Below are 13,630 nucleotides of genomic sequence, written 5' to 3'. Positions count from 1 at the left end.
GAAAAGTCTTATCTCGATACACACCGCCCCCATCATACAATGGTGGTATATTCCATAACGTTGTGGTACCCAGGCTGGCACAAACAAATGAATAACATGTGGTATGTGGTATGGAACGAAATGTCATCACCGACGAAACGCAAAGGAAGAAATATCAGAACCTTACATTAAATCTGTCACTGATGAATGATACATGAAGTAACTAGTATTATCATTTTTAATAGCAACTAAACTTCGCTTCTTCTTTCCAGCTGTTGTCACAGCCTGCTCTTCATGTCATAGTTTTAAAGCAAGATTTGACAAACATATGAAAGACCATCCTGTCGTATACAACTACAGGGCACTGGACCATCCCCTAAGTCCGAAAATGTCAGTATCCTGAGTACCCCGAATTGAAGAGCAGGCCAAACTGGAGTGGATACTCCTACCGGACTGAAAAACTCTACTCTACTCTACTCTACTCTATAAAGTGGGACTCCATAGGTCACCAGAAAATATGGTAGAAAAGGGCCAAATAAATTTGAATAATATGCCAGAGGAGTTAACCAGCTATAGGAGCACAGCAACCCGGCATATTAATCCATCCATTTGGCCAATTTCTACTTTTTGTCCATCATCCTATGTAACGTTTGACTTGTTGAGACTAGGAAACTCTTCTGTATTTAAAGGTAACCGTCATCCCAGTAAAATGTTTGTGTGTAGAGTAAAACTACACGTTTTCCTTGCAAGTGTACATTCATCATATTCATGTATTAAACATACATGGCCTCCTGTGGTCAGTATTGACCATGGCAAAATGGTCCTACACAAGAATGAAAGTATAACTAACTCTAAGCCACATACAGCACGTCTGTAAACTGACTCAGTTCTTTGCTCAGGATCCCTTTTCTTCTGCCATACACATCAGTCTGGCTTCTCCTTCACGTAGTGGTAAAAGTTTCTTTGAAAAGGACTAATCCAATTCTATGCCCCTGCCGTGTATGTACTTTCCAGACTATTTGTTTGTTGATCACTTGACCTAATCTGACCTATTCCTCAATCTTCTTCCCAACCATCACGACATCATTGAAAGGTACACCAGTCTCCTCCATCCTTCCTGGTCTTCTGAACTGATATATAAATCTTCTCTTGATGTAATGCCAAACATTACTCCAGTTAGCAAACAGGACTTTTCATGCTGTTAAGTTAGTGAATGTGTTCACAGCTAAATTGTGCCATTATAAAGACCAAAATGAACTGCCAGGCATTTATATACTGGTGACCATGTAGAGCCATAAAAAGTGATAATTTAAAGGATTGATTATGTCTGCTTTCATGCCAAGAACAGTCAAAGGTAGGTACAACTAAACTTGCCAAAGATCACTTGCAGGACCAGCCGACAGGTGGTCACACGCCTGTTACACTGTAGGTACTTAGTTCGAACGTGCGTTGTACGCGGCATAGAACACGATCATTGAATGCCCGACCTAGGTAACTTATCTCGATCGTTTGAAGACTTTATACTTTATAGAGTTCTTTGGGTGTCCAAATGCAATGCAACAGCTAGAAGGAATGTTGTACAGTATGTCTATAATTTCGGAATTTTTTGCAAGTGTTTTTTTTCTGTTCGAAAACCGCCTGGGGAACTAAATGATCGAATTCAAAGCCTTTGAAACAAGCGTGGTCATTATAGACAGGATTCTTTATGCTTGGATCAATGAGAAAGTGGTCTGAGTGACAACCAAAAGTGGTCATGGTGGCAAGGTGGTCTTTAGGTAGAGGTGGTTACTCGTGCAATTGATAGTGGCACAGAAAAATTAGCAAATTTTTATTCATTTTATTTATTTATCTTATCTCTGTCATATTTATCCAGGGTAATCCAACTCAGTGGTTAACACTGCTTTCCAGTGGAGCCCTGCATTACATAAATTGGAACAAGTACATATGCCTGGTGACATGCAAACAGCAAACACAGTTTTACTGCATAAGACAGATGGGCATGTGATTATTTCTTGTCATATAGCATTCACTCAATAATGTACAACTCAGTAAATACAGAATGACACCAACACTGAACACTTGACCAATGAGATTCGTTTATTGAGTACAATCAAATAAAGCTACATCATATACACACAGACTGGACCAGTTTGGGGCTAGTCGGACAATATCTGGGTAGGTAACATAGACGATATCAGTGCTGATGGCCATCGTCAGAGATAGGCCTATGGTGTGATCATGGTGGTGGTATCCGGCTGCTGGTGATGGTTGTGGGATGGTTCAGTTGATTCCTTCCACACTGGTTTTCTCTAACACCAAAGAGGTACTTCACCCCAGGGGTACTGGCCTGAAACATAGGAAGTGCAATATTTGTCACTTTTTACATAGCATTATTATATACTGGTTTACGTAAATAATATATCTAGCACACCAGTTTTTGCTCCTATGTTCACTTCTGCTACCCGTCTGGGGAACTGTGCATATTCGAATCTTTTGGTGGTGATGTCAGTTACTTAATGAGCGAATTAAGGAATGTTAGTATTAGTAAGGAATGAGCTCTAGAGCACTCTGTCGATGACAACAGGCCCTCCCACAAGCGGACAGAGACAAAGGGCATGTCAAAAAAGAAATTAAAGCAGTCCCAAAGTGTCCCGGACTAGTACAGAGTACTAGTACATAGAAAATTCATTTTTTAAAAGTTAATCTTTGCAATAGAACATTCTTTGATGGGGAAAAAATGAAAGGAATAGATTTTCTGCCAACTTTTGCCTTCAAATTAGAAGAGACTTGGTTAACATATTTGGGCTTGCATTGGCCACATGTGCCTCTGACATGGGATCTTTGAGTTGTCGCAAACCAAATTTTGTTGGCCAATGACCATAGGGACTCGAGCCCTGCAAACCATCATTTTGAGTGCAATATGCACATATTTATGTGGCACCACTTACCAATCCCGGACCTGGACCATTACTTCTTTAGCAGCTGGTGTCTGACTACAAGGAAGGGTGCTGCGAATCCACTGCCAAAGAACAGAGTCATCACACCAAGTAGTTTCCACTTGTTTGCCACAGAGAATGGCAGGTTCTGTAGGAACATAAACATAATAGTATGCTGTCAATGCCTGCAGAATACTCTAAGCTGAATAACTTATCCATATACATCTCTGACCTATTGATAGATGGCATATCTCTCTACAAATATGCAACACAACTTGTAGTTCGCAGATTTCACTTCATCACACTGCAAATGAGAAATACATGTGTAAAACTAAAAGGCAGTAAGGAAATTTCTGTAAACAATTTGGCCCCTAGCCAATCAGGACAGTTTGGTGACAAGCCTAGGACATGTTTTTATTGTTAGGTTTAGGTTTAGGGTTCACTGTTTAGGTTTAGGGTTCACTGTTTAGGTTTAGGGTTCACTGTTAGGCAGCGTTTCCGCCAGTCCTCAGCTGAGAGGTAGTCCAACTGGGAACGGAGTGTCACAGAAAGTGTTGTGAATTCACCAATGGCCGCCAATGCCGCACATGTACAAAAATTTTTTTCGTCATTTCTCAGCGCAAATTTCTCGATTTATTGGATGTTACATGAGGAAAGCCTCCGTTTGTGTTTGGTCCAAGCCATCCAAAACGAAATGAGGCCATCATCTGACGGGTCTTAGTGGTCTGTATTTCTGTGCCCTTGCTGGCAGGCTTGCTGGTACGAAACACAATTTTCCCCAAGTTAGATGGTCCTCTCTTATAATTTACTCTGATCAAAGTAATTTACGGGGATGGCAACAGTTCCACAAGTTTGGTACGCTGGTCCAGCAGTACAACTTGGTGCTGATTTCTGACTATGTCCAAAATCTGTGTTTCAGCAAATCATTTTAAGAAGATGTCATCTAAGCTTAGCAATTCCTTAAAGACTTGCAGAAATACAATTGAATACAATTTATTTTTTAACGATCTAGAGGGTCATTTCCTCGCTATTAGATTGAAATATTTTTCATGTGATAATTCTGTCGGGAAGTTATGTTAAAACGTCTTCAAAAAGTGCGACTTGGGGCATCCGAGGGCGAATTCAAATGATATGCATGACGTCATTTTAGAGAGTCGCGTTCTTCTAGTAGCTCTACCCCCGTCCGCTGTAATGGCGTCTTGTACTACAGGTCGTGTTAGTACAAAGTCCAGTAGAAGTTATTGTGTCGCAGGAGGCCCACATAGCGTTAGCTGTAAGAATAGTCAGTCTACCGAGGGGATATCTATGCACAGATTCCCCAAAGTTAAAAATGACAGAACTGTGGCTGACAAATTGAGAGTCTCAGCGAGCTAGAAAACAGTGTACAAAATTATGTATCAAGTTTGTTCAGAGGCATCGGCATGGTTCCTTCCGCGACATCTATGGCTCTCCACACTTCGAGCTCTGCACACTTCGAGCCCTCGTGCTTCAACATGAACCTTGAGATTATATTGGGGAGAGCTGTGGGAGGACCAGAAGGATTATCGCAGGAAAAGTTCCAACTATATTGACACCGCTGGTCTGCCGACTCCCAGTCACGGAACGCGCGCGGAGAAGGGTGAATTCGCCACAGTTTATCACAGCTGCAGGACGTTTATCTGTCACATACTAGTAGTAATTCGCCCTGTAAATTTACCTTGTATTTCGCTTATTCTGGTCATAACTGCGGTGCCATTATTGTGAAGTACTTGTACGCTTAGACTCCGACACAAAACAGCACAAATGATTCTTGGATTTTACATCTTTGTCGGCGTCCGGATAGATTTCATAACAAAGTGAACCGCTTATACCGAACTCGTAACAACAAACGACGCTGTCCCAAGATTTTCAAGCACGAAAATTTGCTGACCGTATTCAAAATACGTTGGAAAAATTGTCACTAGATTTTGTCATGAATATTGTAGTTCTTGGTCTCAGTAAAACCAAGTTACGAGCGAATCTGGGATTTTTCGTTGTCAACAACAACAACTCTAAGAAAAATGGCCCCAAAAAAGATGGCGGCCGTGCGCTAAAATCCTGAGACTTTTCGAATTTTCTTTCACGGAAACACCAGTCAGTATGTTTTTCCTCGAATCACTAGGAGCTTACGAAATCTGTCTGTTGTGTAGTGTCTTTAATAGCGGTGGACATGTTGTTGATAGGTGAGTTAAAATAGTTTGGTTTTGTATAAAAACTTCTAGCGTATTAAACCTGAGCATGTAAACAAAGGAAAATATATCTGGGTTGCGGGACCGCAAGCATGTACGTACTCGTTACTATGTCATCGATAACTCGTTTTTTTTGCTCGTGTAGCTACAAACTTGGCACTTTTGTCGCTAGATTTTGTCATGAATATTGTAGCATTGATATATAGTACTGATATGGTCTCCGTAAAACCTAGTTACGAGTGAATCTTGGATTTTTCGTCGTCAACAACAAAGAAAAATTCCTCACAAAAAAATGGCGGCCCCGTGCCATGCGCTATTATTTAACCACACTTTTCGAATTTTCTATCACGGAAACACCAGTCTGTGTGTTTTCCTCGAATCACTAGGAGCTTACGAAATCTGTCTGTTGTGCAGACAAATATGAGACAGAAAGAACAGTCACTCTCAAAATGTTTCACGGACTCGTCACAATCTGGAGGCGTTTAGCTATCGGCCGTGCTCACGACTAGAAATAGTCAGTCTACGACGTACTATCTATCCGATAAAAGCTTACAGGTTTGTAAACAAACACATACTTTGAGTGGGAATGTATTTTGAGTCGCATTTCTTGTGGCAATGAGGTTGCTTCTCATTTTAAATCCTGGCGAACTGTACGTAGTTAGTTGCTCAGCTGTTGTATATTTGTACGCGACCGAAGCTTTAGTCCCGGCTTCGCTAGCAGGCACAAGCGGAGACCGCAAAGAGGCACAAACTTCTGCGCTTCCGCTAGAAAACATCTTCAAATTAATGTACAGCATGGCCTCCTTACTGAGGATAATGTAAGCTCATGCTATCATTTGTGTATAGAAGAAGCGATGGCTGTTTATCCCCGCTTATTCCACACGCTACAATAATGAACTTTCTCACCGCTTGCGTTACGCACGCTTGGTACGTGCATCAACTTCAAGTGCCTCTAAGATATATTTTAGTGGCGTGAATACGAACGAAATTCCCTTCAAGTGAAGTGAAGTATGTGTTCTTTAGTCGTGCCGAGTTTCGTCAATGAATTATGTTTCCTTTATAAGATACGGGTCTATCAAATGTACATTATTCCCCTAGTCAACCATACCAGCTAGTGGGGACTAACTAAAATGACGTCACAGCGTGTTCCTAATTAGTTCCAGCAAAGAGCTCAAAGTACACATTCTTATGTCGCTGTTTGAGGGACTTCCGGACGGACAATTGATTTGAAACTTGCATTGACTTTTTCAGAAAAGATCACATTTTTACATTATTGGTAGAAGATGCTACAGACGATTTCATTTCAGTTACACTTTAACAATATTAATATATCATACATAACCATGAGTAATTTATCAGGTCCTGCTCTTCGCAAAATATGCGGTAGTACTGAAAGACGGAATACCAAGTAATACCAAGTAATACCACGTAATACCGGGTTAAACATCAAGGAACTCAAATATTATGTGTACATATGTGTTCCCCAGATATGTAAACCAAATATTTTGTAGTTTATGGGCTTAAAAATAATATTTTTGCCAAAGAATTCCGGTGGCAAACTGCCGCTGCCCCGCGCGGCATGATATTTGATAGCGCTGGCAGGCCGGGTCACATCAACAACACGGCGAGCCGCGACACGTTAATGTTTGTCATATTTGCAACATCGTGCCCTGGTTTATCTTTGCAGTGTTTCAAACAGTTGTATTTTAGTCATTTCGTCACGTCCGGGCCCATTAGTTGCTTTTGATTCTAATTTCTATCAGGTCGGTCTCAGGGTAGTGACACGCTTGTGCCGCAAAATCTCCAGCGGTTTAACGTTACAAGTTACAACATGCAACACGACGACAACGCTGGTACAATTATGTTGTTGAATGTTCCAACTACGTGTATAAGGTTTTTTTTTTTTTTCAAGAATAAAACATAAGTGTTTGAAACACTAGTCAATCAATGCCGACTCATCGGCAGTTGGACGAAGAAGAACCGTGTTGTTGATTGACCCGGCCCACCAGCGCTATCATGCCGCGCAGGGCAGCGGTGCGCGGCGTTTTGTTAGCGGAATTCTTAGGCAAAAATATAATTCTAAAGCCTATAAACCACAAAATGTTTGGTTTATATGTGTGGGGAACACATATGCACACAAAATATTTGAGTTCCGTGATGTTTAACCTGGTATTACGTGGTATTACTTGGTATTACTTGGTATTCCGTCTTTCAGTATCTCCCCAAAATATGTAGTGACCTTGCCTTCGGGTTACGTGACCTCCGTCACACAACCGCCTATTTTGCAGCTTAGTGAACGCACAAAGACACAACTTTATGTTCCGAGGATTCTCTACTCCCTCGTGACAAGATATACCCACATTTCCTGGTCCTTCGTCCACATGGAAACGCCTGACAGCCGAAGTTGTGAAGCGTCTCGCCAAAATCTGTCCGACCGCCATTTTTGTTCAGCAATCTGCGAATGTCCCGGATGTGCGAACTTTAGCTGGATGCGTAGGGTACATCCTTACCTGCTCGTCGGAGCTCGGTGTTGGGTCGTTACGGGAACTCCGCGGGTAGTGAAATACAGGCAGTGGTTTTCCCATCAGTAAAATACAGATCAAGGACGTTATATAAGAACTAAAAATGGTGAAAAGACTAAGGTGCTGGCCTGATTAGCTAGCTTTACCCAGGGAGGTTGGTTTCAACCTCCTTGATTTCCCGGACTACACCCTCGAAGCTGGAAAGTAGAAGAACAGTGATTGGCTTGGCGAAGCCCTGCACACGGTTGTGATAATGATGATCAATAGAAGTTTATTTGCAAGTTCGTGCCCAAGGGCTAATTGCAAGTAGATGGTATACATTGCAAGTACATGGTATATATGGTATACATTGATAATGTTAGTGTATATATCAAGCAGCTTTTATCAAGTTGAGAAAAGCTCATTGAATACATGTACCAGAACTTATTCAAGTTATTCTTGAACTACAAAAGATTGTTTTACACATTTCTGTCTGACCTTCACACCATAAATAAGGCCCAGCCTTCAACAGTTCAAGTCTTTGATTTTTTCCTAGCCTCTTGAGGCTTTCCAATGAGGACTATTCAACTTCCTTGGGCTTTCCTATTCTGACTCGACCTCTCCCAAATTTCTTCTACATCTTCATTTTCCACAGAATTCGACATGACTATCAAGACCCCCTCTATCAAGATTCAAGAACACAAAAGTTCAAAGGAGTGCAAATTACATATTTTTAAAGAATGAAGCGAGAACCAAGGCAGGGCCTTAGTTTTCGGCGGTTGACAGGAAAAGTGAAGCATGTCCCCACGATAAAAAGAAATTTCCATAACAACAATACAAAGGTACAGAACAATAGTATAGAGCTCTACCGTAGAACAAAAGGTTAAGGAAATGCAAATGATAATGCTAGCATGTATGGAGCTTAATACTACACTGCTACAGACCTGTGAAACACAAAGCCGACACCGTTTTGATGTCTTGTCTAGACACTTCATACCCTTTTCAGCCACAGCCGAATAACCCCGCTTTCTGATTGGTTGATCTTAATTGGCTAATTATGAAGATCAGAACAATAAAAAGCCAGTGGATGCCCAAACTACTCACAGTTTCTCGTCAGCACACTTTGTTGAGGAACCCAAGCCACCGACTGTACGTATTACAACCCTGGTCAGACAACGGAGGCTAAACTTAGCATAGGCGACTGGTACAAGGTAGGTGTTTTGTTTTTATGAATGAACTTATTGCTCAACAGGTGCACATGATGTTACAAAATGTATGTCAGTAGAAAGCAAATAGCACAATGATACTCGTCTACTACGCTCTCAAGACTACGGGAACATGGACGGAATTACAGATCGAATTGCAATATTACGCAAAATTGGACTCCAAAATAGAGTCGCCCGGGCCTCGGATATGAGTAGTTGAAAAATGCTCAAATCATGCAAATGGTCTAATGTTCTGTAATAAATTGAGGTAGTTTCCGCCCTACCAGTGGCCCACTCCGGTTTCCCCACTCCTCCATCAAATAAAACCTGCGCAGGTAGAACTCTGCAAAGGATGCTATCATTTTTTGCTATGTATGACCAGGGATGAGGGCATGCATTCTAAGTGCCGTGTCAAAACACTTCTCCAAGCAGAGGTTAGGCTCCGGCAATTTTTTCTTGACGTTTTCTCAACGTTTTTATCGGGCTCTCTATTTTGTACTGTTTTCGCGGCCTAACGGCCGCGCGACCACAAGAAAGCAGTACAAAATAGAAAGCCCAATAAAACGCATACAAACGTAAAACAGTCGGAGCCTAACCTCTGCTTGGGGAGTACAAGACAATGTATAGGCTACGGTAACAAAGAATACAGCATTGTCTTGAAAACCAGCCATTGAAACGCGCATGCTTTTCTCTGTGCCTAAACACCAGTTTCTTCCAATTTTTCCCGTATAGATTTGACGGAGAAGTCATTGAAGCAGCTGGCCAAACAATCAATACACACGACATGGCTCTGAAGATCACCTGCGGGTTCGGCCGTGTTGGGGTCCGGGAGACCAAGGTTTTTGGCTTGTCCGACGAGGAAAGACGAATCAAAAAGTACGGCCAAGGAAACCTTGTGGAGCGTTACGAGACTTTCAAAAACATCTTTGGAGAAGGAAAGGGGGAGGAGCTGAGCTTCAAAATCTTCGGTGCAAGCGTGACCCACATCGGGAAAGTCATGAACAACTGGAAACCGAATCGTCGCGGGGAGAAGGCAAGGTTCTTGGAACACTTCAGCCTCAGTAACTGGGAGAAACTGGACGCAGCTACAAAACTACGACACAGCATCGTAGGCCCGTGCAAGGCATGTCTGCGAGACCACGGGGACTTCTTGAGCCTGTACAACAGTCAGATAAGGTGTCCCCGGACGCGTAAGACATTTGCTGACCTACAACAAGAGGAAGCGAAGAAAAAGCAGAAAAGGGTCAAGGCAAGAAAGCTTGTGGATGACATACTAAAAAGTATTCAAGACGCACAGAGAGCCAACAACGTGAGGGAAGCAGAAGTAGCCTTTGCAGACGGGGTGCCAGAGGAGGTGTACAGGCGTGCGGAAGAAATTTGCGAGGAGGGTCAGAAACGCAAACAAAAGAAGAAAAGCATCAAGAGGGACTAAGAAACAGGAAATCCAAGGAAGGGGGACTTTCAAATGACAAAAGAATCTCAACAAAATGTAGTTTGGAGGGACTCTCTCTGAGGTGCGTTCAGGAGTTTCATGTACACAGCAAGTACACAGTAATGAAATAGATGGACCTACAGGGGCACAAGGAGACTGTAGGGTGAAGCATCACCTTGTAACTAGAAGTAGTACTAGTCATGAAAGAAGACGGAAGGTAGGCTATCAAAAGACCAATGGGGAAAAGTTTTTAGTTTACAGGTTTGTGTGACAATAACCTTACTTTCCAAGGACCTGCCAAATCAATGAATATACTCCAGGATTCAGGATGTTATGTTTTCGTACTCACCACTTCGGAATGCACAACACATTTGTTTGGTTTAAACTTTAACTTTATTGCAAGATTTGTGAGCTGTGCAAAGTGAACTTACATGAACTGTGATGCCTGAGACTGATCAATACTCAAACCATATGGCAAAAGTTGGAAGAAACTCTTTGAGGTAACGGCGTGTGTGTGCTTTACAGAATAGATAGGTGGCTTGAATTCACATATTTCTATGTAATGTTAATGAATGACGTTGAATAGTATGATCTCACCTGGCACCAGTATGATCATTGTCATAAATAGCATACTTAAGCAAGACTATTTTTTTTATCACTAAGGATAAGACATTAAAGTACAATGTAATTTTCATACAATAACAAAATGCCTGAGACAAAGTTAAAAAAACTCAGGCAAAATGATGGGTATGACAATATCTTTTTGAGGTGAACTAATGTTACATTGCACAAAACAATAAAAGCTCTTGCCTTGTTATATACATACAATACTAATTGTGAGAGTGGTAATGGTTAATGACTAAAACTGATATTAAACAATTGACTCTTCACACATTGATGTCTACTGTACATATATCATCAACTTTGTTTGCATGCATGTACGATTCAAATAAACTACCGCTATATATTACAGCATTAATAGCATGCTACCTTGATTTCTGTCTCCTGTTTTTACTGCCTCTCCAATCATTTGATGATTGGCAGACGTAGACAGCCATATCTTTCATACAGTATCATTGTTGACATAGTAGCAGTACATCACATATTATAAGCCTGACATCATTTGACATGTTAGACATGGAGATGTAAGTAGAATCCATTGGCACTAAATTGCATCTTAAATGAGGGAAAGTTATATAAGCAACCTCTTGGCTTAATCAACACTCATTAGTTTTAATATTACACAACAGCATTTGCACGGCTGATCTTGTACAGGTGATCACTTCTATGTAAGGACCACCTGGCCAATGTGACCACTTTTTGGCAGCCCTTTAGATAATTTTTCCCATTGACATTAGTAACTATGTGTCCACATACATGTAGACCAGTTAGATTTTCTCTGTCAATCAGTGGTATTTTTTAAAGCATTTTTTGGTGTGTTTGCTTTCTATATAAAGTATGTAGTTCCATGTCAAGGCTTGAAGATGTTTGCCTCTTCCTTTGACAGTGGCTGTAGACCAAACCCCTTCAGCTCCGGTTTACCTATCAACACACAATACAAAAGAAAATTTACTTTAGATGTTAGATGTACAGAAAGAAGTGAAATTTGCTGAGTCATCTCTTCATTCAGAATGCAAGGTAGTCATGTAACTTTAGTTACAGTACTGTAAATGCAGAAATGTTCGCGGTGGATTAATGTTCGCGGTTTTCGCGGCGACCACTTTACCGCGAAATTAAATCCACCGCGAACATTTTTCTATTAAGGTATTAGACTGCAGTAGATGGTGTTACCGCGAAATTAAATCCACCGCGAAAAGTCATTTTTCCCACTACCGCGAAATTAAATCCCCGCGAACTTAAATGCATTTACAGTATTTGCTTTGAGTACTACAGCAGGATATAAGGCCCTTATCTACTTACCCATTAAGACATGCATGACAGTTTATGATATTACCATGTAGCAATGGTCTAAAATACTTACTTTCCATGTCCCTGAGTTTTGACACCTTTGGCTGCAGTCCGTCTCTTAATCTGTCAATTTCTGAGTCTAGCTGCTTCTGATCTGGAAAAGGTAAACAATGGAAATTGAGAGAAAAATGTGATCTTGTACCAGTTTAGCTAACAGAAGAGCTAATCTTCTAGTAGTCGTGACCGGTAAAAAATCGTTTTTTCTTGTTGGACCAGTCCAGAAAAAAATGGACCTGAAAAAAATCAGTTGACTGGTTAGAAAATGAAAAGAATATATGCATTTTGGGGCTTCCTGGTCCAAGAAAATAACAAGAGCAAAGGAAAGGAGAGTTGAAAGTTTCTCCTACACTACTGTTCACTACCTGGATAATGCTACATAACAATGGGACTATACAACCCACAAATACAGTAGCTTTTACAGTCTGTTAGTATTTATCTCTAATGCTAACACTGTAAAGAGTTTTTGCTCACCAGTTTCCAACATGTTTGTTGCTGTTTCTTTTGGTATCTTCACGAACATGTCTCCAAAACACACCCAGGCCTTTCCACCTGGACAAAGAAAGGAACAAATAAAAAACACTCCAAAGTCATCAGGGCAATACTTTTCTGCAATACACTCCAACATTGGAATATCAACTTTGTTTTTAGCCTGATCAATATAGATATTACTACATGTATTGTGAATTATAAAAACATAATGTTAGGAATTTGGCGCCAGGAATCATTTCCGTGTACATATGTGGAGATGCTCAGTGGAAGTGCCTGTGAACACACTACACCTGGGAAGCACCAAGATGACCACGTACTAGTATAGCGATGAAACAGACACTAAACTTGGACAACAACAACAGGAAGTCAAACCAGTGATCAATGTTACCTTTGGTGACAGCCTGTTCTTCCTTCCTCAGACATCTGAGTGCCTCTCTGGCAGCATTCCTTTTCTTGTCTAAATCCACAATCTACAGAAATGGAACAGTAGAAATTGGCTGAAGGTATAAAGGAAAAGTCTGTCACGCCTATAAATATTAACGTTATCTCTAGACCCACGCCCCGAAATAGTACCACCGAATACATGTTTTCATTGATGTCGTAATAATTGTTGTTTGAATCCCTCGACGACTAAGTTGCCGGATAATTGATAATATTAAAGCAGCAGCGTCTGTGCGTGGTCCCTTCCGAAAATGGAAGATGGGGAGGGGCCAACTTATTTACCTGTCGTTTGTCGGTGAGTATGTCCTCTGCCAACTCCTCTACCTGAGTTAGGTAACCCAGCACGAAGTTAGGGTCCCTGGCCATCCTACCGACAGGTCTCAAAACCACGAACTAGCGAAACTGTAGCGTCAAACAGAGGGAAACTGGTCAAAACACGCACGTTTGCCACATAGCCGCCGCCATTTTAATC

General features: G+C 41.2%; 2 protein-coding genes across 2 annotated transcripts; one reads left to right on the top strand and one right to left on the bottom strand.

Moving 5' to 3' along the window:
* Positions 1-8,726: 8,726 nt before the first annotated feature.
* LOC118417102 lies at positions 8,727-11,079 on the top strand. Its single transcript, XM_035822503.1, has 2 exons — positions 8,727-8,834; positions 9,561-11,079. Exon 2 carries the CDS (start codon positions 9,613-9,615, stop codon positions 10,258-10,260), a length of 648 nt encoding a protein of 215 aa, XP_035678396.1. The 5' UTR covers positions 8,727-8,834; positions 9,561-9,612; the 3' UTR covers positions 10,261-11,079.
* A 562-nt stretch (positions 11,080-11,641) lies between these two features.
* On the bottom strand, positions 11,642-13,612 carry LOC118417106 (p53 and DNA damage-regulated protein 1-like). The gene is made up of 5 exons (XM_035822506.1): positions 13,441-13,612; positions 13,106-13,187; positions 12,700-12,777; positions 12,242-12,322; positions 11,642-11,802 (listed from the first exon to the last, which is right to left on the bottom strand). Exons 1-5 carry the CDS (start codon positions 13,522-13,524, stop codon positions 11,732-11,734), a joined length of 396 nt encoding a protein of 131 aa, XP_035678399.1. The 5' UTR covers positions 13,525-13,612; the 3' UTR covers positions 11,642-11,731.
* Between the last annotated feature and the right edge of the window lie 18 nt (positions 13,613-13,630).

Source organism: Branchiostoma floridae, chromosome 6, assembly GCF_000003815.2.
Source record: "Branchiostoma floridae strain S238N-H82 chromosome 6, Bfl_VNyyK, whole genome shotgun sequence".
Classification (NCBI taxonomy): domain Eukaryota; kingdom Metazoa; phylum Chordata; class Leptocardii; order Amphioxiformes; family Branchiostomatidae; genus Branchiostoma; species Branchiostoma floridae.
This window is presented reverse-complemented; position numbering and strand designations above follow the sequence as displayed.

Excerpts from the sequence above, each read along its gene's own strand:
- LOC118417102 (XM_035822503.1), top strand. The coding sequence starts at position 9,613 with ATGGCTCTGAAGATCACCTGCGGGTTCGGCCGTGTTGGGGTCCGGGAG.
- LOC118417106 (XM_035822506.1), bottom strand. The coding sequence starts at position 13,524 with ATGGCCAGGGACCCTAACTTCGTGCTGGGTTACCTAACTCAGGTAGAG. Across the intron at positions 13,188-13,440 it reads TACTCACCGACAAACGACAG|ATTGTGGATTTAGACAAGAA; the intron begins GTAAATAAGTTG and ends CCATTTCTGTAG. Across the intron at positions 11,803-12,241 it reads AAAACTCAGGGACATGGAAA|GTAAACCGGAGCTGAAGGGG; the intron begins GTAAGTATTTTA and ends GTGTGTTGATAG.